Source organism: Lissotriton vulgaris, chromosome 1_1 (assembly GCF_964263255.1).
Source record: "Lissotriton vulgaris chromosome 1_1, aLisVul1.2, whole genome shotgun sequence".
NCBI lineage: Eukaryota > Metazoa > Chordata > Amphibia > Caudata > Salamandridae > Lissotriton > Lissotriton vulgaris.
The window spans coordinates 1,339,195,910-1,339,222,674 of NC_141685.1; the positions used below are offsets into that span (position 1 = coordinate 1,339,195,910).

At 46.7% G+C, this 26,765-nt stretch overlaps 1 protein-coding gene across 4 annotated transcripts in view; it reads right to left on the reverse strand.

The window, feature by feature from the left end:
- The window catches only part of OS9 (OS9 endoplasmic reticulum lectin), a 310,804-nt gene that overhangs the window by 110,948 nt on the left and 173,091 nt on the right, over positions 1-26,765 (reverse strand). For 3 of the 4 annotated variants that reach the window (XM_086966442.1, XM_086966460.1, XM_086966467.1), the window contains exons 8-9: positions 20,172-20,299; positions 6,125-6,176 (exon numbers count right to left, since the gene is read on the reverse strand). In XM_086966442.1, coding sequence (XP_086822568.1) covers positions 6,125-6,176; positions 20,172-20,299 — 180 coding nt within the window. The remainder of the gene's footprint in view (positions 1-6,124; positions 6,177-20,171; positions 20,300-26,765) is intronic. The other variant, XM_086966451.1, reaches the window with a different exon arrangement.

Sequence of the window (26,765 nt, forward strand, 5' to 3'; positions counted from 1 at the left end):
GTCGAGGGTATCGACGTCGACGGAGACCGTGGCCTTTTCGGGCCTTTTCTTTACTGGGGAGCCCCCCAGAGGCCGACGCACGGGCAGAGGAAGGAGCCCCTTCATGCCCAGACCCACCTTGTCCTTGCTGCCTTCTCAGCTCCAAGCCTTGGAGCCTGGTCTTCTCCCTGTCCTTGAGGGTCCTTTTAGGGAACTGCAGACAGATATCACACTCCTCAGGAACATGAGAAGAAGGCAGGCACAGGATGCACACCCTGTGAGGATCAGATTTCGCTTTTTTCCTGGAGCACTCAGGACATTTATCAAATAATGAAGGCATATTTGATAAAAGAGCAGCCAAAACAGCAGAGAAACTCCAGTCAGATGAGACAAGGCAAAAACACGTCGAGTGAACACACTAACACTTTAAAAGTTCACAATTAGTAGAAAATAAACCCAAAAAGGGAGAGCTCAATGCTCCAGGGTCCTGCTAGCAGGAGCTGAAAAAAATAAATGAAAGTGGAGGGAGTTGCTGTGCATTCTTGGATACCAGGAGAGTTCTGGAAAGTTTCCTTTAAGTAAACTTAAACCTTTAAGGATCCCTTTTTAAGCCACATAATGGCAGCCTATGGGGGCTTGTCTGTCATGTCCTTCCTCTCCATCATTCCAAGGGTTTGGTGAAGGGGGAAGTGTTTTCCATGGTTAAACCTGACAGACAGGTCTAAAGTGGGATATTTTTGGAATATCCTTGCATTTCTAGTTGAAGTACTGGACAGTGTAGCCTTGCATGTATAGGCTGCATTATTTGTCTTTAATTTTCTCTTAAGTGTCTATGCAGTACTGCAAAGAAGACAGCTTAAGAGATTATTTTTGATTGCTCCGGGGCCCCCACACATGAGCGGGACTATTCACTAGATTATGACTATACAGAGAGATCCCCTACTACAGAACCCGCTGTATTACTCAGCTGGTTCACCTCACACACTGGTCTAGACAAGCTATGTGTGCAAAAAGACAGAAACATGCAACAAACTGTTACTGCCCCTTGGCTCTAGAAGACATACCATTCCTCAATAAGATACCACTCAATTTGTAATCCTAAAAACAACTTGAAGAGACACCTACTCAAGGAAGAGTTTCACAGCCACTGCAGGCACACCATCACGTCATCCTTTCAAGAAGGGACCGGATCAGTTACAGAATCCAATGAAGCATAGTTTCTACCCAAATGTCCAATTTAACAGACACATATGGAATGATTAATGCAGCACAATGTTATGTGGGATGCAAAAGGTAGAGTAGCTCTAAAAGGGATGTGTCCTAAGACGTATATCCAGGTAGAATCCACAAGAGCCAGGCATTGCCAGCTAAGGACACAGCCTAATACAAGACTAAAATGATTTTGTGCTTGACTAATTCAACAAGTTATTTGACCTTTTACACAACAGAATTATCCTGGGCAATAGGCAATAAACACTTGACTAGGTAAATGTTAAATAAAGAAGCAACAATATTGGTTATTCTGTTGGATTGAAACAGTAGTTTATGTGCTGGGACACCAATGGAAAGGAGCAGTATCCTCTGTGTTGCAAAGGGGAATTCTGGTGGAAATGCATGAGAGGCAGATATCAAAAATATTTCTCCTCAGACAGGAAAGGACCGGAAGACGCCCCCACTAAGCAATGGATCAACATTTTTTTTGCTTTGCCAGGGCTCAGCACTGGTCTACATATAGCGCTGATGCCCCATCCACACTAACGAGATTCAAGTACTCTACAAGTTCAGATACGTGTACATTACAACGTTTTTTTTTAACTACAAAGAAATAAATTAATAGCTCAGGCATAGAGGTTTATTAAGACTAGAGTCACAGACTAATTCTTCTATCGTAAGAGGCCTTGTCAAGATGGATTTACAGAGCATTCCTGATCTCAGAAAAGTTCAATAAAGTATGTAGGAAGGTAGGATCCTTCTGCATGGTTACCCCCACTTTTTGCCTGGTGCTAAGCTGTATTTTGATTAGTTTGACTGGGATCCTGCTAATCAGGACCCCAGGTTATCTGCTTTCTTCCTAAACTGTTGTGTTCAGTTCTTGGGTACCTCCCAGATTGAATACTGGGATACCCTTATAAATCCCTAGTATATGGTACTAAGGTACCCAGGGCATAGGTACCCTAGAGGCCTTCCATGGGCTGAAGTATGTATTATGCCACCATGAGAGACCGTTCAAAATAGAACTACAGGCAGGCCATTGCAGAACGTGTAAGTTGGTGCTTTCACCACTTACTAATGATACAGGTTTCCTATATCTAGGGGTCACTGCACTTAAAACCTATAAGTCACCCCTATAGCTGGCCATTGCAACCCTGAAGGCAGGGTGCTTGGTTTTAAGTGTGAGAGTGCCTCTGCATAAGTAGGACACCCCTGCAGCCTACGGAGTCCATTCTCCCGGGTAGTCAGTGAAGCAGCCATATACTATATAGAGGAGCACTGTGTAATTACACGATGACCACCTCGAAAACGGATGCAACCAATCCTATCCTGATTGGTATCAAACATGTTCGAATCATAGCCCACAACGTAAACGGTGTGGGAGGTATGATTCCAAGCACTGGAAGAGCCCTCCGTTAAGCTATCAGAGTTCCCGCGGCCAACCTTCTAGACACGGACAGCACAAAATGGTTGCTGCGGACCAGAGACACATTACATTTCTGCCCTCCTGCTGCTGAGCCAAGCTCGAGCAGAGGAAGGTGAAACAATAGGCATCCTGTCACAGGGAGGTGTAACCACCTCCCAGACAGAATTTAGTGTATTGGGACTAGATGGGTGCACTTGCCAGTGCCAGAAAGTCTGCATGAGGGGCACACTTGGTGTCACCGTGCATAGTCCAGTTCAAACCAGTTCTGGGAACAGTTGGCTCCCGCTCTGGTGCGCAACTGGACAAAGGACATGGGAGTAACCTCCCCCCTGTCCGGAACCTCGTCTGGGAGGGTCTCCTGGATCTTCCCAACCCTTTTCCTAGGGTACTTAAAAGGCTTTCCTGGGTGTAGGTACCTGGATTCGTCGTGGGACAAGATTCAGATCAGACACCACTGCACTTCTACAGTCTGGGCACTCTAGACTTCATTTGGGCCTGACTTCGTCTCCCTTTCAGTCTGCTGAGTAATCTGTGCCTGTGCATCATACAAGGAACCTTCCAAGGCCTGTGAAGCATCAAATACACGTGAAGAAATCTCCCTTGGAGTGAAGGAGTCCCTCCCCTGCATTTGCAGGCACCGCAACTAAGTCGACCGGTCTGCAGACCCTGTACACTGCATCCAACTTGCATTTGCAAAGGCTTGTTAGCTTCTTTGCAAGAAGATCTTCGGGCTCCAAGTAGCCCCAACCCCGAACACCTCTAGTGACCAGAATCTTCAGCCACACCTCATTGTGTGCATCCTGGCCTGCATCTTTTGGTGAGCTGCTTGAGGTCCTCTCGCGACTCCAGTGCCTCTTGGTCCACTTGAGGGTCACACTAGTTTATTTTGGGCTCCCCTGATTGCTTGGGGCCTGCCTGACTCCCCTGCGGTTGGTGAGTTCCCCTCGACTTTGCCTTTCTCAAAGTTGCTCCTTCTTTGATTCCTGTGTGGCTTGCCTTTGCCAAGGTTTGTTAGTGTTACCGCGAACACCGACCCCTCAACACTAAACATCCTTCATGGGACAGCTTGTGCATGGCTTCAGGTTCCCCTCAGCATCGCCTGGTCATCATTGCTGCAGAGTCTTGGTCCTGGTCATCCATCCTGCTACACCTGATTTCGGAGGGCATTAGTCTTCCAAGTCTCCTGGTCACACCTGAGTGACAAACTCTGTCCCCTCTACTTGCAGGTATCTCTCAGCAAGATTCCATCGGACATTTCTGCCTTCCTCCACAGCAGCACTTTCCTGAAGTCCTCCATTGGGTTTGACAACGGTTTCTGACACCACTGCACACGTATGCACCCGGATTCCCTGGTGTAGGTAACGTGGGTACTAGGGTATCCTTGGGTGGGGTGGCTATCCAACCTCCTGTCTCCCACTGGGTTTCTTCACAGTCCACTGCAAAGGGCCCTTAATCTTTAAAAATCTAACTGCAACTTGCACATAGAGTTGGACGGCACCCAGCTCATCCTCTCCCTTACCAACGACCCCGCCACCGCCAGAGCCAACCTTCACGAAGGGATGAAAGAGGTAGCCGAATGGATGAAGAACAGCCGCCTGAAACTGAACTCAAGACCTGGTTGTTCGAGCAGTAGCGGACCCCCCCCCCCCCAGCGCCTTGAGACCCTCTGGGTAAGTAGTGCGGTATATAAATACGATGATTGATTGATTGATTGACAGTTGCATTTCCACACTACACACGCTCTCCGTGGGGTCCCTATCGACTCACCTTGGGTGGTTCCTTGGGGTCCCGGTACTTCTACGTCCTCTTGACCCTGTTTTGATCCAAGTTGTGGTTCTTATACCACTTTCTTATTATATGGTTTGGTCCCACCTTGGGGTCCACTGTGTATTTTGTGCTATTTACTGTGTTTCTTTGCTAAAGTATTGTGTGCAATGTGTTTATCTCCGTTTTGGAGAAATCGGAACGTACTAGAGAATATTATATAATAAATACATATTTTTATAAATACTTGGTGGGATTCTTTTTGCAGAAGGCAAACCGTGCTTTTCAGCGCGTGCAGGGAGGGCGTGCTGCCCAGCTCCACCTCTTCTCCTCACACGGTTCTGGGACACAGAGTCCATTAACGGCAGGTAATTTTCCAAAAGACGTCCTGCGCCGTGGGAGGCAAACATCGCTTTTCAGCATGTGAAGGCATTTTACCAAGCTCCACCTCCTCTCCTCACACAGTTTTGGGACACAGAGTCACCTAACAACAGGTAATTTTCCAAAAGGCGACCAAATCAGTAAATTGTACTTTTAATAACTTACAAATAGATGCTTACTTAGTTTTCCAGCTGGCCCCATTCCCGAGATACAGTATTAGCATTTAATATTACTCTCCAGTGTTTCTCCAAGAACCAGTCAGCCTTCCTAAAGTAAAAATAGCTTTTGGGTGCTAGTCACAATAAGGCATACACTTTGTACCGTACACTAGGGACTTCTAGGCAAGTTAAATTTCTCCAAATAGGAGTATGCCAAATTTAACAATGTTAAAAGGGGAGCACAGACACTTTACTACCACTTAGTAGGGGTAAAGTGAACACAGTTCTAAAGTCAGCAAAAACTATAGGGTCCAACAAGAAGCGAAACATCCTGGGTGACCATGCAGAAAAGCCATATTTCCTACAGAGATGTACAGATCCGCACACAAGATGAAATACAAATAATTATTTCTCCCAAGGACACTAATTTACACTGTCAAAATTCAAAAAATGAAAATTTATCAGAGGTCACCATGTAATAAGATAACATTCCGTAGGGCTTTTTATGTTCATAACACTAGGAAATGGTATTTAGAAAGTCCTCTGGATGAACGGTAAAACTACACAATATGCTTACCAAAGACCTCACTAATCCAGGTATTCGCTCTCAAGATTGCCTTTTTTTGTGCGCGCACACATCTAAATATCCCAACATTCACATAATGGCACATATAAAAAAAGATGTGCATCTTATACATCTGGTATCTTTATGTCATGATTAGCAGTTTATAGGGTGTCTGCCTAATATTCAACACTGCTGAGATGGGAACTTTGAAAAGAATTTAGCAAATGCTGTGCGTGTGTGTCCATTTCATCAAATGCAAGAAAGATGCAACATAAGGAATCAGTCTGTGGTATGGGCTACTGTGATGTTGCCAATGATTGGCAAACAATATAAACATTTTTTTTAAAGCACAGTGTCATTTTACCTCATCCATAAAAGATGGATAATTTTGTAACTGCTTCCAGCTTGGAAACCGGGACAACCACATGTAGACAGTCAATAATCTACATATAGGATTTGCAGTACCTTAGATCATCACTAAGTTAAACCTGGACTTAGTCTTATTCTGAGCAATGGCCATCAATGTTTCCAAAGGGTTCTCAGGAAGAAAACAAGTGTGTGTCCAGTGAACACAGAGCCATATGGCTACAAGCACAAAAACAACAACTCTATTGATTTGTAGAATCACTCAATTCTTACCATCTATTTGATCATCTGCCATCTTTACGTTGGCTAAGTCGGACTCATCCTTCTGCAAGAAAAAATAGATTGGGGTGATTTTTCACGTGCAAGATTAATGGTACTCGATACTTAGGATTTCTTGGACCATTACAAGAAAGGAAGAGGGTTTGCAAAAGTGCAAACACACGAACACAGCAGGGTTAGGTAGATTTTCCAAAATATTTGTTAATTCATCTTTAGCAAACGCATATAAAATACTATAGAGAATCAAGACTCCAAAGAATACACGTAATTAACTCAGTTAAGAAACTCCTGTAGCAAGCACACACTAACATTAGAAATGCCTCTAGATGCTTGAAAGCAAGAGTAAGAGGGGTGGTTGTCAGACAAACAAACTGCTGTGTGATCATACTTTCTTTTTGCTCGCCCAAAGTGCCTTAGAAATCCTAAAGGGTTATCTGTTTTAAAACCATCTTCAAGAACATTTTCCCAGAATGCTACCTAGGCTATGAACTGACAGTTTTACACTGCTACTGTCAGGCTACTATGGTAGGCCAGAGGCCATATTTGCGCTGTCATTGTACAAGTTAACTTCTGAATAATGAGCAGAGTTCAGCGAGATAATGTATTAGAAATTAGTTTCAATGAATTAGTCATCCTAGGATGCACTTCAGCTTAATTTCCCTTATGTATTTCCTCGTATTTTATATTTTAGATGAAGATCTTATGAGACAGACAAAACATCCACCCGCGGTCAGTTTATGGAAAACATAGTCTGTATATGTTAAAATCCAACATAATATTCCACTAAGAAGAGCAATAGACAAACTATGTTCTGTAATAGGCGAGTTGCAAGTGTCTACAGGGGAGACTACAGAAATCAGCAGCGCTCATGCACATCCCTCAGCACATTCAATAGCGCTGCCAAAGGTATTTTCCAGGGTACATTACAGTTAACTTAACAATTTGGGCCCAATTCCCAAATAAATCTAGGCAAAGAACTAAAAAATATTGCATGGGTGAAGATTTACTCATTTTGTTGAGATTCACAAGCGTTTTAAGGTTATGCATGGGAAATCTGCAACAGTACCAGGTTTTCAAACGTACTAATGTAAGAATTTATGAACTGGGAATTAGGACAATGCAGATGCCATTTCACATGAGTAATTATATATAGTGCACAACTGCACATGATTAAAATCTAATGCTTTTGGAAAATTACATTTTCTTTCTCCACTAGGATAATATTTTTCCATGTGTAAAAAACCCTTCTACCTCACTCCTGACAAGTGTAGGGATGCTTCAGCCTGCTTACAAATCTGGAAAAAGTTGATCTTTCTCAAGGCACGATAAGTTCGGTCAGTAGTTTGTGAATACCTTCAAACGCATACGTTTTGCATGTTTGTGCAATACACACAATCCTGCCAGCCATAAATCACTGATCAATTGCCTCTGTGAGCAGATTTAATTAAATAAAAGTTTAGGTAGAAGTCGATCATCTTTCAAGTGCCAAACCAACGACTGAGAATTCCAGGAGTTGCTTTGCATTAAAAAAACGAATTAAATGTATGCCAAACTTACAAGAGCAAGTGGTTTTGTCAACTGGGCACTGTGCAAAACGCGTTCACTAAGAACTCTGTACTCCATAGCTCGGCTTAACCGAACTCCACAAATTGTGTGTTCTAAACAAAGAAATAACGTATCTTCAGAGAAGCTTATTCTAGTGAATTTTCTAGCTAATTACACATTACTGTCCTTATGAATACCCCAAGATGTCACACTGGATCTGGAGATTTTTCTTAGCAATTCGCTTGCGTGCCATAAAGTGGAGTTATATGGCTCCATGTCGTGTCTGTCCACCCCAGAAGTGACACCGGAGCCACATGAAGCTGTCACTTCTGCATGCGGACTTAAGTTTTTTTCCCTGAAATCTACCTGCACTGTCGAGCGCAGATCTCTCAGCAAATTTATTTCAGTGTGCAGATCTCTAAATTGGAACCTTTTTAGCACGGGGAAAGGAGTCCATTCCACAGAATGGGGAGGAATCTCAGGTTAGAGAGAGTATCTAATCAAAGGGTCTTACAGAAGGGAAGTAACATCTGATGGATATTTCTAACCGCAGGTTCCTCCCCTTGTGAATAGATACTAAAGCAGTATCTCTCTAGGTGGTGGATCTGTGGAATGGCTCAGACCAAAAAGTCCTGGGCCGGTCAATCAAGGCATAGTGCTTCGTGACCAAGTAAATTGCTGCCCACATTGCAACCTGAAATATGTCCAAGGCAGGCACTCTGCATGCCAGCACAATAGTAGCAGCCTTAGCTGCAGTGGAATAAGCCCAACGCCTCCGGGGGCTGCTTCTTAGCCAGTATGTAGCAAATTCTAATGCAGAGGACCATCTGCCTTCAGCTTGTTCTTAGGCATAGCTTTTTCCTTCTCTGCAAATCCCACGAAGAGGTAATCATCTAACCAATGTTCTCTGGTGCAACGGATATAGAAGCTCAAGGCTCTTTTAAGGTCTAGCTCTAGCCCCACAAATGGGTTTGGTAGAAACATATGGTTTAGCCCCTTAAAAAAAAAGCATCACAACAGGTAGGACAACAACGGCTCATCAGGCAGTTGTAAAAAAAAGCTAAGGCTCACAAGCAACCTTTAACAGTAACCAAAGCAAGTCTTTCCTGGGCCAACGAAAGAACAAAAATCAACATCGGATAACTGAGCTTGTAAGGACTGTTATGTGTCGAGCAGTACGTCATGTAACAAACTTCTCTCTTCGTTCAGGATAGATGGTTTCAACAGATGGAACCCTGGCAGCCAGGGTCATCCACACTACCAAAAAACACCTTGCGCCACTTCCAAGTGTAATTACCATTCATGATCCATAAGGCAGCGCTGATTCAGTTTGTCCGCTCTCCCGTTTCAAGATCCAGCTAGATGGTGTGCCACCAGAGGGATGCACTAAAGACTCACCCAGTTCAGGAGGCATAGTGACTCCTAACACAGGACCACAAACATACTGCTTGTTGCAGTATCTCATGGTCGTAGCATTGTCTGTGAATGAATGAATTGGAGATTTATAATAGCGCAACTTAACCCGGAGGCATCAAGGCGCATCAGATGGAAAGACAGCTGAGTGGTCGGAGGCATCTGAAAGAAGCAGGTCCTAAAGGTAGGATTCTGCAAATAGCCAGGTTTTAAGATTTTTCCGGAAAAGGGCAAGAGATGGCTGACCCTTAAGGTCAGCTGGAAGCGTGTTCCACAGTTTGGAGGCGAGGGAGAAAAAAGCCCTCCCTCCCCATCTGGCCTTGGCGATCCAAGGGGTCGCCAGAAGATTTTTGTGAGCCGATCTCAGGGCTCTGCCCGGGGTTTAGAGGGACACGAGAGACCCAATGTCCTCAGCACCCAAGTCATGTAGAGCACGGTAGGTCAGAACCAGGACCTTAAAGTTGATCTTGGACTGAACAGGTAGCCAGTGGAGATTTTTTCTGATTCCTGTAACAGAAACACGTCTTGGGGCATTCACCACAAACCTGGCTGCAGCGTTCTGGATAATCTGGAGGCGGTGAATAAGCTTTTTGCAAATACCAAGATAGAGGGCATTGCAATAATCCAGGCGGGGTGAGATGAGGGCAACAACCACCTGTTTCCGGGCATCAGGGGAGAGGTAGTGTACTAACTTCCTGAGGATCCTCAAAACCCCACAGCAGGTTGACACAGTTTTGTTGACTTGTTTATCAAACGCCAGTGTGGTATCGAAGGTGACCCCCAAGTTTCTGGCAACCAGGGACGGCAAGGGACAGGTTCCAAGGGAGGGTGGCCACCAGTCAGCCGACCAGAGATCTTGTTTGTGGGGACCTTGGCCTGTTTTCCTTCTTGATAAACAGGAGAAAGGCTTATAATGTAAAGCAAATCGCAGCCAACACCAACAGATTGATATAATGCCTGGTCTCCATTGGAGACCAGAGTCCTCTGATCTCCATCGTTCCAGGTGGCCGCCTCAACCCAACAATGACGCATCTGTCATAACCTTTGAATGAGGTAGAGAGAGGGGAATGCCACTGGTCCAACAGTGGGCAACCAGCAAACACTGCAGCTCCTTTGCAGTCTACTTCAACACCTCAATAAAATTTGACAGGCTTCCTTGGGGATGAGTCGACCAAGACTTCAGTTACTGCTGCAGAGCCCGCATATGCCACCCGGTGTGGTTTCACTGAGACCCATGTCAAAATGCTGAAACATCAGGCTCAAAACTGCACCATAATCAGAAAGGCCAGACAATGGAGAGCCTTAGAGAAGGAGTCAGGGAGGGAAGACTTTGGTACGTTGAACGAGAATCCCAAAGATGTTAAGAGGTTTGCCGTTGTCTGGGTGTGGTCTACGACTGCCTGATACAAGCTCGCCTTGATTAGTTAGTCATTGATGTATGGGAAGACTGGTATTACCAATATCTGAAGACGTGTCGCAACCACCACCATTACTTTTGTGAACACCCGAAGGGCAGTGGTGAGGCTGAAGTGGAGCACAGAGAACTGAAAATGCTTGTGGTTCACCTGGAACCGCAGTAGTATCTGTAGGATTGAAGGATAGTGATGTGAAATAGTAATTCTGCAAATCAAACGCTACCATCTAGGCTCCAGAGTACACGTCAGAAAGAATTTGAGCGAGGGTTAGCAGTTACTTGCCTTCGGTAACAATATATCAGTAAGAGACCTATATTAGTTATAGATTCCTTACCTAAGAATTACCCCCAGGCGTCAGACTGGATTCGGAGAATTTTTTTCTCAGTAGTTCCCCTTAAGCGTCGGTAGGTGGCGCCGGTCGACTCTGCGTTCGGCGTCGTGATCGCCGGGATGACATTGCGGTATCTACTTAAGACGCCGTCCCTCAGCGCGGACGTCAGTTCTTTTACACGACATTCCACGCCAGAAGCGCAGACTCATGCAAGACACTGACCACTGGTGCACAAAACTAGGGCCCTGAAAGGGAGTCCCTTACACTAAAAGTCAGTTCGCAGAACAGGGAGGATGGGTGGGGCGGTAAGGAATCTATAACTAATATATGTCCCTTACAGATATATTGTTACTGAAGGTAAGTAACTTGTTCATCTGAAAGACTATTAGTTATAGATTCCTTACCTTAGAATAGATACCCAAGCAATACCAATCCCAGAGGTGGGTCTGCGAAATAAGTTCACACCAGAAAGTCCTGGAGAACTAAACGGCCAAAGAAGCAGTCTCCCCGGACTTGACTATCCAGGAAGTAATGTTTATTGAATGTGTGCAGTGATGCCCATGTGGCTGCCTGGCAGATATCACAGAGGGGAACTCCACATCCCAAAGCATTAGTGGCTGCCGCCACCCTAGTGGAGTAGGCGCACAGTCCTACCGGAGGCTCCTTTTTCGCCAAGATGCAACAGGTCTTAATGCAAAGGACGACCCTCGAGAGATGATCCATTTTTGCACGGCCCGAATTTCCTTGGCGCCCACATAGCCAACAAAGAGTTGATCGTCCACCCGGAATTGTTTTGTGTGATCCAGATAAAATGATAACGCATGTTTTGGATCCAGACGGTGGAGTCTCTCCTCCTCTTTGGAAGGATGCGGAGGCTGGAAGAAGGTGGGCCAAGTGATGGGTCTGTCCTATGTGGAAAGAGGTAACCACCTTGGGAAGAAAACAAGGTCTAGTTTGAAGGACAACCTTGTATGGATAGACAGCAAGGAAAGGAGGTTTAGAAGATAGAGCCTGAAGCTCACTTGCGCAGAGGTGATGGCAACCAGAAAAGCAGTCTTTAAAGTCAAGAGTCTAAGAGGACAAGTATGTAGTGGCTCGAAAGGAGCACACACAAGGTAAGTTATGACCAGATTTAAGTCCCACTGGGGCATTATGAAAGGAATAGAAGAAAAGAGGTGAGTAATGCCCTTAAGAAACCTATTTACAATAGGGGACTTTAAAAGAGAAGGCTGATCAGGAAGGCGAAGTAAGGCCGAAATGCCGGAAAGATAGCTTTTAAGAGTGCCCAGAGCAGAGACCTGCTGGGCCAAAGAAAGAATGAAGAGGAGAACCTCTGAAAGAGGGGTAGAAAGGAGATCCACAGCTTTTGCTTTGCACCATGCCACAAATGTGTTCCATCTTAAGGCCAATACCGTTTTAGTGGAGGGACGCCTGGCTGCCAAGATGACATTACAGACTTCGGGAGGAAGGTCAAAAGCAGTCAACTGTCGCCGCTAATCTCCTTCAAGGAGGTGGAGGCTGGACAGGTTCGAGTGGAGGACTGTCTCCTGCTGCTGCGACAGAAGATCCTCCCGAAGAGGCAGTCCGATTGGAGGATCGATGGCCATGTTCAAGAGCTCAGGATACCAGACTCTTCGTGCCCAGTCCGGAGCCACAAGAATGATTTGGGCCCTGTCGCGTTTAATCTTCTTCAGCACTCTGGGCAGAAGTGGTATCGACAGAAAGGCTTATAGCAGACCGCAATACAACTCGCGACGAAAAGCGTTGCTGAGTGAGGGCCACCTTGGAAATCCCAACGTGCAGAACTGCTGACATTGCGTGTTCCCTTCATTGGTGAACCGATCCAACCAAGGCGCTCCCCAAGGCTGAAGGAGACCTTGCACCATCTCCGAATGAAGACGCCATTCGTGATGCATCATGCACCAGCTGTTGAATTCTTCCGCACTGTCGTTCAGAGAACCTGCCAGGCGTTGAACCACCAGGGACATGCCCTGATGTCCCAGCCGCGCCCAAAGGCGAAGAGACTCTTGACATAGGGTCCACGACCCCACCCCGCCCTATTTGTTGCAGTACCGCATGACGGTGGTGTTCTCCGTGAACACCTGCACTACCCTTCCTCTCACAGAAGGAAGAAATGCCTTCAGTGCAAGACAAATCGCCCAGAGCTCCAGATGTGGAGCCGGGACTCCGCCAGAGACCATAGGCCTCTGATCTCCGCCTCTCCCATGTGGCCGCCCCATTCCAGGAATGACGCATCTGTCACCACTGTGAACTCTGGTTGGGGAAGTGAGAGGGATCTGCTGTTGACCCAATCCTGGTCCATTAGCCACCACTGCAATTAGTGTGCAGTGCCTTCCGAGATCTGGATGCAATCGGAAAGATTCCCTTGATGCTGCGTCCACTGGAACTTCAGGCCCCACTGCAGAGCCTGCATATGCCATCTGACATGACCCACCAGCAGGATGCAGGAGGCCATGAGGCCCAGCAGCCTTAGGGTCATTCTCACCCAAATCTGGGCTAGAGGCCGAAACATTGGTATCATAGCCCGAATATCCTGCACTCGCTGCTCCGGAGGATAAGCCAGAAACTGCGCCACATCCAGAACTGCTCAGATAAAAAGGAGCTTCTGAGAGGGAATCAGGTGTGACTTTGGCACGCTGATCGTGAAACTCAGCGAGTGCAGGAGGTCCGCCGTAGTCTGGAGGTGGGAGACAACAGCCTGGGGCGAGCTCGCCTTCAACAGCCAGTCGTCGAGATTGGGGAAGACTGAAACCCCTAATCTGCGCAGAACGGCTGCGGCCATCACTTTCGTGAACACCGAAGGGGAGCTGGTTAGGCCAAAGAGAGGGGCACGGTAAACTGAAAATGCTCATGCACCATAGGTAAAGCCTGTGGACTGGCAGGATGGGGATGTGGAAATAAGCATCCTGCAAGTCCAACGCTACCATCCAGTCTCCAGGGTCGAGGGCAGACAGGTCCTGAGCTAATGTCAACATTTTGAACTTCTATTTCCAGAGGAAACGGTTGACCTCCCTGAGATCCAAGATAGGACGCAGGCCTTTGCCCTCCTTGGGTACCAGGAGGTAGTGGGAATAACAACCACGACCTACTTCTGGCACAGGAACTCACTCAATAGCACCTTGGCCAAGAGAACCGTAACTTCCTGACAGAGAAGGGCAAAGTGATTCTCTGACATGCAATGGAGTGTTGGTGGCATGAAGGGAGGGGTAGTCTCGAAGGGGAGGGAGTAGCTCCTTCAGACTGGCTACAAAACCCACCTGTCCGACGAGATGTTGTGCCAGTGGGGGAGGTGGTGGCGGATCCTGCCGCCCACTGGCAACTGGTGGCCCTGAAAGGTCGGACTAGGAAGGTTTGAAGGCAGCTGCAAGGGGAGGGGCATTAGTGACTGGCCCGCCCTCTGGTCCCCAGACCCATGACACTGGGTCTCAAGTCCCCAGCCGCGCAGAGGCTGGGTGGCTTGTGCGGCCCTGTGGCTCTGGGTGGAACGTGGTCGGGCACTCCTTCCATGGCCACAAAAGGGGCGAAAGGCAGACTGCATGGGACCTGGTCATAGCTCTAGAGTCCTTGAAGCACTCAAGCGCGTTGTCTGCCTTTCTCTAGCGACGGCCATCAAAGGGCATGTCCAAAAGGGTAGATTAGACATCCACAGAGGTTCTCAGCCAGGCGTAGAGTCTCATGGCTACTGACGTGGAAATCGCCCTACCCAGCGAGTCGGCAGTATCCAGTCCACACCGGATGGTGAACTATGCTATGTCTCGACCCTCAGCGTCAGCATGGGCGAGCACAACCCAGGTCTCTTCCGGGCACAGTGCCAGCACTTGCGCAACCGTGTCCCAAACTAAATGTACGTAACGGCCCAAGATACATGCAGTGTTCACCGTCCGCAGTTCTAAGCTGGCAGAAAAAAACATCTTTTTCCCAAGATGGTCCAGCTTCTTGGATTCCCTATCTGGAGGAGCTGTAGGGAAAGCGCTTCCTTTCGAAGATAAGGCTTGGACCACCAAGCTCTCAGGGGTAGGGTGTTGGGAGAGGAAAAGTGGGTCGCCCGGTGACGGGCAGTGGCATCGGGCAATCATCCTATCCACAGGAGCCCCTATGCTGGGCTTGGAGACAGAGCCCAGAAGGACATCAGTGAGGGCCTCATTGAAAGGCCAAAAGGGCTCCTAAGAGGGTGCTGCACCTCAGTCAGGAAGTTAGTCCTGACCGCCACCGTAGGAAGGTCTAGGCGCAGGGCCTCAGCTGCCCTACGCAACACCACAGCATAGGAAGCTCCCTACTGCGGAGCCACGGTAGGGAGAGAAAGCAAACCAAGGTCTGGGCAAGTATCCGGACCATGGGCAAGTATCCAGACCACTGGCATCACCCAACTCATCTCTCCAGTCCGGCTCTTCAAGCTGGTCTGCCAGATGGTCCACAGACCCCTACCAGTCCTCTTCACCCTCCTCTAGCCACCACTCAGGGCAATAAGGAATGCAAGGGAAGAACAGCGGCACAAACATACCCTCCGACGCCAGTCAAGGTCCAAATTGAGGGAGAGGCCGGGGACGCAACCGGGGTCAGAGGTGGTGGAGGCGTGGTCAGAGGGATCGGCACTGGGGAAGATACCGTGAGGTCGACCGGCACCGATCCGGATCCAGGCTTGGATCCTTGGGGGCCCTGCGGCAACGAGGCCAGAGCAGTAAGCATCGAAGACTTAGATCCCTCAGCCGAGTCCGCGGGGCCCGAAGGCACGCAGGTGGATTCAGGCTGCCCAAAGATGGAATGGAGGGCTTCGTAAAAGGTACGAAGCTGGGCAGGGGACACTCCGGCTCCCAGGAAGGGAGGGAAGCTTGGAGCAGTCCAAGGAGGCTCCTAGGGTAGAGCCGAAGGATGACAACCCTCCGCGTCCCGTCAGCCAACGGACGGGGAGAAGTCGAAGAGCGACGATGCCTCTTCGCCTTCTCCTTGTGCTTCGACTTACCCGATGACGAAGACTTCGATGAAGAATGATGGTGGTGGCTCTGCGACATTCCTCTTGACCAGGACCTCGAGCGACGCGGAGCCGCCTGCCGAGCCTCCAGAAGCTTTCGGGACCACTTCACACAAGACTTTGGGTTCATGGCCCGACAGTTGGAGCACGACTTCGGGATGTGGTCGCGCTCAAGGCACCAGAGGGGGCTAAGGGTACTGCTCTCTCCGGATCTGCGCTCGCTGGCACGGGAAAAAAAAGAACTGACGTCAGCAACTAAGTAGATACCGCAACATCATACTGGCGATCACGACGCCAAACGCGGAGTCGACCGACATCACCTACCGACCGAAGGGATACTGCTGAGAAAAAATTCCGGATACAGTTTGACACCTGGGGGTAATTCTAAGATAAGGAATCTATAACTAATAGTCTCTTTCAGAATTTTTCTTTTACTTCTTTTTGAGGGACAAGTTCGGAAGGCAAAAGTCCAGAACAGGACAGAGTCCTTCGTCCTTCTGTGGCATCATGAAGTAACAGAAACAGCATCCAGTCTCTTGTTTAGATGCAGTCACCCACACAATTGCTACCTTATACAAGAGAGCCTGAACTTCTCTATGAAGGATGGAGAAATGGCCTTCCAAGTTCCGGTGGAGTTGGTGGCAAAAGGAGGAGGGGTAGAAACTGAGTGCAGTGTATTGTCAAATGCTTATTTTGTATAACAATGAGAGCCAGTGCCTAAAGCTCTGCTCAAAAGTTGGGGCATTTAAATGTCGTCACTCCTAATACCAAAGCTATGTACTCTTGAATCCACCTTGTGTCTCTTTAATCCCCTACCAGACACTCCCCTGCCCTTTATCTCACTCTTGCAATTTCTTTCTTTTTCCCTTTATAACGGTTTCTTCCGTCTTTCTGCTTGGTTTGTTGTTCAGTTTCTTGCTCTTGGTAAATGTCATATGCAGAAAAAATTAGTTTTGGTCCCCAAATATGAGTGCTGGTGGCCCCAACTTGCAGCCAAGATCCAACAAAAGGGGTTTTGAAGCAGCGGCAGGGGACTGGGTAGTGTGTAACTCCCAAGGGCTTTTCCTCGATTGGGCTGGGAGGTCTCTTGCTGCAGATATAGGCTTTGCATCTGCTGTATTTACCTTCTGAAGCGGGCAGTAATGTTGGGGATTTTGATGTATGGGCTGTGGGAGACCAAGGGAGCGTGCTGTGGGTCTGCTTCCCTTGAAGTACACCAGAGCTAAATCTGCCTTGTGCCCGAAGAGTCATTGAACAGCATGTATATCAGTGTCATCTGTAGGTCACTAGAAAAACCTGTTGATCTTATCCATAAATGATGCTGTTGCACCACGCTGGAACCACTTTCCTACCCAGAAAATCAGTGGTTTCCACCCCGACCTGATGCGTGCTTTGTCATGTTCTGACTGTCCCGTATAACTAGTGACCATTTAGCACACAGGGCCAGTTCTCGCTTATGTACCAAAACGCATGTGTGTAGCGTCCCAAGAGGCAACTAGAGTTGAGTGGCCTGACAGGTAAACTGGCAGATGAGAAAATCTGTTTTCCCAACAGTCTCCATGCACTTAGATTCCCTATCGGAAGATATTGTAGGGAAAGAGGTAGGGTTCAACATGTTAGTTGAGGCTTGCACTACGAGACTCTCTGCACTCCGCAATACCACTCCAGTTTACTGCCATTACTTAATTAACCACACATCAAGCAAATCTGCAATGCAATCCTAAAACAATGAAGCTAACTGGTATTATGAGCTTCAAACATGAAAGGAGGTTTCTTATAGATTTAACATCATCTTCCAAAATACTTTGGGAGAGGAAGGAAGGATGTAGTACGAAAAAAGTCAACGTAACATATAGCTAGGGAGCTCACACGTTGCCAAGTCTTACATGTCTTAATAGTCTCCAACTCTGTGGACCTCATTTTATCAAACTCAGAAGTAAGAAAAATAATGGGCAGAACATAAAGGGAGATGATGGTCATGGCCAATTCAACTTTATACAGGATTTAGCCACTTGGTTCCCTGTAGTAGCCCATGAGCAGATGTATTGGCCTGCAGGCGAAGTGTCATACTACATACATCTTTTGCCTCAGATGTCTGCTGAGTAACCCTGAAGATGGCCCAAACACCACCGACATAAAAATCTTTGTGTATGCCAAAAGCTTGCGTTTCATACAATAGGTGGAATGTAGGAGAAAGAAAAAAATCATTAGAGTCGGCTCATCAGTCATTCCAAAGCAAAAATGTACCTCTTGCTCTGCTTTTACGGACAAGCTGGGGGGAGCAACATAGCATAGCACGGTGTATTTGAGGGATGAACCAGCCCACAAGGGAGAAGTAAACATGTGCGCTCTTCTCATGGAGAGCTGAATAACACATTTAAAACAAAACAGATGTTCTTTAAATGTGAGCAGGGATGGTTACAAGTCAGCCAATTGGAAAGCCTATTGTAATCTCACAATATATTTTTGCAACCAGACACCTTCTGCTCTCTGGAAGTCTCATCCTAAAAATGACCAATGTATAAAGGAAAACACCTCACCGTCTTCAGGGGTGTTTTAGCAGAGAGCAAGAAATAGGTTTTCAAATTTTTAAGACTAGGCAGATACTCGCTGCAGCAGAGAAATCTGAGACACTATTGTCACTCAAAGTATTTGCCGATAAGGTAATGCAGATGTTATAAGTAGCAGCGAGAATCGTTGGTCACTAGGCTTACATCTGGGTTGGAATCTTTCACAAGTATGCATGTATTTTCGACAGAGGAGTGATGACCTATCAATTCTACTATAATGATGCATGAAGAATATTGGGAACAGCGCATTCACAGCTCTTTATATAAATGTGATGTGATGCAAACTTAGCCATAGAAGCTTGAGGGGCAAATGAAGAGACAGAAATACTCAAGAGATTTGCATGGAAAGTTAAAGATGGTTTGTCACCGTGTACTACACAACATAAAAGACAATATAAAAGCAGGCCACATTAGGACTGTAGTATTTTACCGGACCTGCACAGATTCCTGTTCCTTAAGATCATAGAATTGCTTGCTGATCGTGCAACTGTATCATGCACAGGCAGTGAAAAATTAATTTTATGATGCTTAACAATTCACTCTGCTTTTAAGTCATCAGTCCTTATTTTCACCCTCAAAGACAAACGGGGAGTCCTTTATTTAAAAAAGGAGCATTAATGAGGTTTGTTGCTCTGACGTTTGTTTTAAGGAAGGTCTCACACTCTGATTCGAGGGCTTCAAGCAACCATCTTGCGAGAGGTCTCCAGAACATAGGGGAAATCTCATTAGGAAGGTCATGGGGCTTCCATTTTAGAGAGGAGTGTCAACATTTGGGACCTTACTAAATAACAGGAAAAAAATGTATCAGTTGTAGCAAACCATTTGTAAGGCAGTAGAGTGGAAACACTGCAATGATCTCAACTATTTTAAAATAGGCAAGAGGCTCTTAAAGTTCCTTGTTTTTGCACTATAGCACTATTAGACCCTGGATTCTAAATGAGAAATGGAAATGCATAACCGGATTAGGTGCCCACACCCAAGAGACAATAGTGTCAGATTTCTTATTTTACAAAACACCATTTTTTTTAGCAGACTTCCCTTGTATCAGGGATAGAATTCTCACTAAATGCATCTGGTACTGATGCCAACGCGCAATCTTTTAAACTAAAAATCACAGACTTTTGGGACTGCCTTCTATTGGCTAGTGCAGTGGTTCTAACTTGTCGCCAAGAAACCCCTGGGGTCCACGAAGTCTACTCAGGAGGTTTGCCACTGCTTAGAAAATTCAATATTACAGATTATTAAAGAGTATATAAATAAAGAACAAACATATACAACTGAACATTTTAAAACGTTCTGTAATGGGAAATAATTTGAAATTGGATGTATCTGCAGCCCATATGCCTCGAACATGAAGTTACTATACTCAGGTCGATTTGTGATGGAAGAGCAAGTGCATCTGACAGAATACAGTATGGACCATGAGGGGTCTATCCGAATTTAGAAAAGCTTTCCAATTAAAAGTTGATTTTTGCTATATCGGTCAGTGAATTAAATAAAAATGTTAATCATTTGTGTATATGGTGAGTACTTGTCTCTATATTTTTTGTGTACTTTTGTGGTTTAAACTAACAAAAAAGCTTAGGTCGCTGTCCTAGGCCAGTAATGATTAAGTGGTAGTCCATAGAAGGGAAAAGGTTAAGAACCACTGCTCTAGTGTTTATTTGTATTCACAAAAAGAGTAAATTATCTCAAAGATGACTTCTGGAAATGTTCCAGACAGATCTACAGCCGATCAAGAGCTCCCAACTGCTTGGAATCCAGAATCTACACCTACCATGACTTCCGTTCCATCTCCGCCCTCCGGTCTCAGTACTTTATTCCAGAAATCATCTTCAGAATCCTCCAGGTCTTCTCCTTTACTGTCCCTTGCAGGCGAAGTAAGTGTTTCTTCGGAGCCATATGCTGCATTAACCAAAAAGGTTGGCAAAAACAATAAAATAAAAATCACAGGAAATAGACACTCGCCCACCTGCCTAACGGGACCCACATTAATCACACAAAAATCAACAGCCATGCAGATATGTTTAGTTGGGGAGGCAAAGAAGCCCAATTGCACAACTGAAAATTGAATCTTTTTGTTAAAATCATAACAGAAGCTCAACTCAACAAAGACAGAGAGCCACACAGAGTTACAAGACCTTACTGTAGAGGTGAGATATCGTCAGGATTGGGGAGTCAGGGAGTACGTTTCTACAAAGAGGTCACACATAGCTTTGTGCTTGAAATGGTCAATTTAAAGGCTAACAAAATGTTCAGATGTTTTACAAGGTGTAGGCTGGCTTGGATTTGAAACTATTAATAGAGGATGATTTTGTAGTCGTCTATTTCAAAATCCATTCCTTTTCAGCATTATGATGCCTCTCGTTTGCCTTCCTAAATACCACTGAAATGCTCCATAGTGACACTCATTCAGTATACCAACATGATGCGCATTTGGCCATCAAGAGTATAAGCCTTTTAGCTTCAAAGAAGTAGCTCTTAAGATGCGACTTTACATGGATGCAAATCCAGCCGAAAGCAACGGTTCCTCGGACCTCCAGTTGTACTTAAAAATGGCAGGCATGGCAGCAAGGACTTGGAGGAAAGAAACATTTTGAAACTTCCCCTGTTTCACTCTAGAGGCTACAAACGTTAACAGCATCCATGTATTTCAGAGCTCTGCCATACTCAACATGGAGGTGCAGAAAATAGATACATTTAGGGCTGATGCGGCTGAGACAACACCCTCTCCACTTCCTTGTTAGGAAGCCTCCGCTCTCTTCCCTCTATAGCAAAAGTCCTCAGTCGGATGTCTATTAAGGTCGGACAAAAAAATGTCCATTTTGAAACAGAGTCCGCTGGATACTTCTGTGTCACACTCAGCTGTCCAACGGCTCTATTTCCGTAAACTCTGAAGGCTGTGTGACCAGGAGCAGTCTGAGCTAAAGTTCCCCACCGTTGGAATGATCTTGCCAGGGAGTGTTGAGCACACCCAGCATCTCATGGAGCAGAGTGTTGAAATAGCACAAGTGGCAGTTTTTGAGCTTAAGAGACGAGGTTGCTATGCACTGCCTTACACTTCAATACACCAAAACGGAAGTAAAGGGGAATATTTGGCCCCGGGGTACTACTGCATGGAACCAGCACTTGGAAAAACACTGGAACTGATGTCTTAGATGTGTGTGGCTGGTGGTTGGCCAGCGTTACCCTTTCTATATATTTAGCAACATAAGCAACTACTACAGAGCTTTTTGCGTTTAGAGTTCCTTTTTAACGAGCAGTGATGTAGACATTATGGGATCTAGAGAGGATAGAATCAGGACTTAGGCACAGGAGGCTCTAGTGTTCCTGGTGCCACTATTGAAGCCCTGAGATGAAGAGTGCGTCTTAACAACAGAGGTCATTTATTTTTCAATCTTTATTTTCATATTTCTTTCCCTATTTTGAATGACATTTATTTCTCTTGACTTATTGTCAAAGGGGGTTGCTTGGAGTGATTCTACTGAGCACGTGAGGTATTTGGATTCTATGGCAGGACCGGAGGCTTCAGATTAGGCTTTACTTTCTCCATTTATTTCACTCCAGGAGCTTTTATAAAGTCCACATTAATAAAAAAAACCTACATTTTCCATGATGCAGAGGGGAAAATGGAAAACGAAAGAGTCCAACGGAGGTAACCAGTCCACAGTGAGGACATCCAACAACTTCCCTCGAGGTCGCTCTACCGTCCTCTTTCTTTGCTGCTCCAGCACGATCAAGATAAGTGTTTTTACTCTCTCTTATGACTTCGTGCTTATTGTCTCCTAATTGTTCTAAATTGCATGTTTTTCTCTGCATGCGAGTGCTCAGTTACTTGAATTTGGCTGCAGTGCGTGTTAAGGAGCATTTTTTTCCTTTTCTAAATGGCCGCGGGAGTGTCTTTTGCTCCTTTCACAGCCGCATTAGCTCGGTCAGGCTCTGGGCGCGCCCTTTGTTTTTGCGTGTTTCAATGCATTTATCCCCCCCCCCCCCCCCCCCACACACACACACAGAGCCGGGGAGTCGTCTTTTCCGCCTGTGACTATCACGGAGAGACTTGCTTGGCTGCGCGCCTTTAAACACACGTAGACGTTTTAAGAATTAATTAGCGTTTTAGCGCTTGGGCTGATTCTCTCGAGAGCCCCCGCCTGAAGTTTGACACCCGTACACTGGGTAAGGCGTGAGCTTTTTGTGACGGGAGCAGCCAGGCAGGATATTACCGTTAATAACCAGAAAGGTGCAGTGGTCCTAGGGCTAAGCCCTCTACATTAAAATCCTATGTATTTTTTATACTTTTTACCTATGCTAGGGTTCTCCCTACTCAGATCCCTTTTGTCTGCTTATAATTTCTAGTTGCAGCAGACTATGGCAGACTTTGAAGATTATTATGAAGAGGAGGCGGAGGAAATTACTTACTTACCTATTGATGATCAATTTTACCAAGTAATAGATTCCTGAATCCTTAAGGCAGATTCTCAAATGGTTGCGCCCTTGGAGAGGAAGTTAGACCAAATTCAGGCACAATGCCAGTAACCCCTCGATCTGAGGGAAGATTCATCAGGGTCTAAGAATCCCCCACCTCCAGGACAGCCATGCACTAGCGCTGTAGACCTGAAGCGAAAACGTTTTGACGACGCTGGCGTGGATACAGACGCTTTTGCATTTTAAAAAAAGGCATTTATGAATGCCCAGGCCCCCTCAGCACCCAGTAAGCCAGTAGAAGCTCTGGGAGGACCTCTGGCCTCCCAGATGACTTGCCTACGGGCAACCCAGATGAGTCCTCCCCAGACCTCCAATGGGGATGGGGAGTCAGGAAGGCCATGGCGCCCAGCGAAGGTAGATCAGACGGCGATACCTGAAACAATGATATGCTTAACCCTGACGATCTCTTACACTCAAGGTCAGCGGAGTGGGTTCCAGCCCCTAAGGGAGCAGCCTACATGGTGGCCAGACTGCATGACCGCTAGATAAAAAAGTCGCATAGGAGCGGAATGCCCACGACCGGCCCTAGATGGGAAAGTGGCAGTCACTCCAGAGGTGGACCCTAAGGTGGCCACCTTCTTGGCTAAGTTAATCCGGGACCCTAAAAAAGGCATTGAGCGCTCATGGAGAGCGTGCCAGGATAAACCCCTGGACAGGGCAGGTCCCCTGGCTAAGATCTTAGACATGGCCAAAGACGCCAAGGCCTCGGGCACCCTTATTTCCCCAGACACCCTCTTTAGCTTAGCCCAGAGAGCGATCAATTTTCTAGTGAACGCCAATGCGGCAATCTCTATGGAGAGTCGCAGGTCTCTGTTGATAAAAAAAAGATCCCACGTTGGGGGAACTGGCCACCTCGGAGGCTGGTCCAGTAGCAGAGGATAATCTCTTTGGAGATCCCTTTGTAAAGGAATTGGGAAAATTTTTAAATACTTTCAATTCGCTGGATAAGGCCCAAACATCCATAAAGCGCATCTTCACCCCGTGTGTTTTTGGCGCAGCCGGGCGTGGCATGGGGCGCTTGACCGGCCGTCCCTACAACAGAGCCTCCTACAAGTTGGCTGACCCCGTAAAGGACAGTGGCAGGATCCGGTGAAATTCGGAAACTTCTATCCCACCAGATCTTACCCATGCCGCAGGGGTGGCAGAGGAAGAGGAAATGGTTCCTACAACAATCAGCAAGGTAAGAGTTCAGAACTTGGGGATGTGAAACTAAGTGCAGACTGCAGTTTTTTCTACACAACTGATCTTCGCTAACCTCAGATGCCTGGGTTTCACAGACTGGCAAAGGATTTCCAATAGAGTTTTTCAAGTTACTGACCTAACCGATTCGCCCAAAACCTTTGATTTTCCCAAAGGATCAGATGGAGCTAATAGACAGAGAAGTTTAGGAACTTTTGCAGAAAGGAGCGATCCTTCCCTCAATCTTACACCCTCAGGGTTTTCTTAGCAACATTTTTCTAGCGGAGAAACAGGATGGGGGCTATCGCCCAGTAATAAACCTCAACGAGTGGCTACCTTATCGTCACTTCAAGATGGAGGGTATTCACCTCCTCAAGGACCTTCTGCAGAAACAGGACTGGATGGTCTGCTTGGGCCTCAAGGATGCATACCTTCAGATTCCAGTTTTCTCTCCTCACAGACGTTTTTATGGCATTCCCAGTTCTTCGAGTTCGCCTCCCTTCCTTTCAGTCTATCCTCTCCTCCGTGGTACTTCACCAAGGTGATGAAGCCAGTGGTGGAGCGCCTCAGATTGAAGGGGGTAAGGCTGATAATCTACCTGGACGGTATTCTCATTATGAGTCAATGTCCAACGCTTGCTCATCCAAATGCAACAGACAGTAAGACTTCTAGAGTCCCTGGGGTTTGTGATCAACAAATCCAAATCAGACCTTATCTCTTCTCAGAGAATGCAATTCCTGGGTTTCATGATAGATTCTGTCAATGTGACTTTATCCATTCCATCTCCCAAACTATCCAAGATCAGAAACTAATTGAAACGTACGTTAGCAAGGCCCACAATATCCTTGCGCCACCTAGCCAGAGTGGTGCGCCTTCTATCGTCGTCAATACAGGCCATGTTCTAAGCCCCCTTCATTACAAGGCCCTTCAACGCCTCTAAGGTTATCATCTGCGCAAAGGCCTCCCCTACTCTCAATTTGTGTCCCTCTCAGAGGAGGCCAAAACCGAGTTGCAGTGGTGGATCGCCCACATGGAAGCCTGGAATGGCCGAGCCATCTTTGGCTCCCAACTCGACCTGGTAATGGAATTGGGCACCAGTTGCTCCGGTTGGGGTGCCCACTGCGGGCTCGATAGACCTCTTTGCCTCCCGACTGGATTCCCAACTGAAAAGGTACTACAGTTGGCGTCCGGATCCGGAAGCATTTGCAGTGGATGGATTCCTTCAGAATTGGAGCGTGGAGCATGGCTATGCATTTCCCCCTTCACAATGATAATGAGGGTATCAACCCAGGTGAGGAGGCAACAGGCGGATCTGGTGGTGATCACACCGATCTAGAGTTCACAAGCCTGGGTCCAGTTCTGATGGACTTTCCTGGGATTTTCCAATCCATCTACCCAATGTCAAGGTCTTCAAGGATCCTCAGGGGAATCCCCATCACCTCCTGGTCACGGGCGATCTTCAATTGATGGCCTTGTGGGTTATAGGCAACGTTGGAAAGTGCCAGGCCTTTCGGCAGAAGCTGCCTCGTTGCTCGCAAAGTCTTGGGCCGAGAGCACCAATAAGAGATACCGCTACACATGGTCGCATTGGGGGAGTTTGGGTCTTCGACAACAGGTGGATCCGATGGGGGCAGATGTGGTCTACGTCGTTAATTTCTTAGCCTCTTTGGCAAAAGAGGGTCTGACCTATAGGTTAATCAATAAGTTTCGGTCAGCAAACTCAGCAGGCCATTTTCCGGTTGACAATCACCCTATTGGCGAGTATCCTCTGGTATGCAAACTACTGAGGGGTATCAGGTTATCTATACCCCCAGAACATTGTTACTCAGTACTGTGGGATGTTAACAAAGTTTTAGACTTGTTGCGATCATGGCCTTCTGATAAGTATTTGTCCAGAAGCAAATGTCGGCAAAGCTAGCAACCCTTTTGTGTTTGATATCCTGTCGCAGGGTTTCCGATGTGAGGGCCGTAGATCTTATGGGCCGAGTTTTCACTCCGGAGAGAGTTACGTTTCATATCTCTAGACGAACCAAATGCAATTCAAAGTCTGTGTCCTATCCTGCGTTTCCGGATATCCCTATATTATGGGTGGTCTTGACGCCCAAGGCCTACGAAGTGACGACAATAGACATACGTGTTATCAAAAGAGACTGGCTTAAATATGACCAATATTGTTAGGACTCTGATTAGATTTGTCATGGGCACCTCGTTGGCGAGTTCATGAAGCCCTCACCCACCCACCTGGTTGGTGGCATGCTTCATCATCGGGCCCACCCAGTGACACCTAATGTGTCCCGGGTGTGCTGCGACGCCTGATTTTACTGAGAGTGCAGTGTGAAGTGTAAAGTGAAGTGTGAGTTAAAACGGCTTGGCGAGGGTCCCAGTACCTAAGGGTAAATAAAATTTTAATAACTGGGCCCCCGTCAGCGGTTAAAATAAGGCTTGGGGATGTTTAAGGGAGGCGAGTTACTACCTCCTACATCCATCAGTTGGTCGACATGTTTCAGCCAGTGCCTTAAACTAAATTTGGCTTTCCTCAGAACCTTTTTAAAATAGAGTGTAGTGCAGGTTATAAAGGAGTGTTATCCAGGCTATGTGTTACACTCACTAACGTGTTTCTCTAAGTGTGAGAGGGGATCCCCTTCTCATATATGCGTTTAGATTTTGCAGCCAATGCTTCCAGGAGTGAAGAGTTAAAGGGTTGACCAGC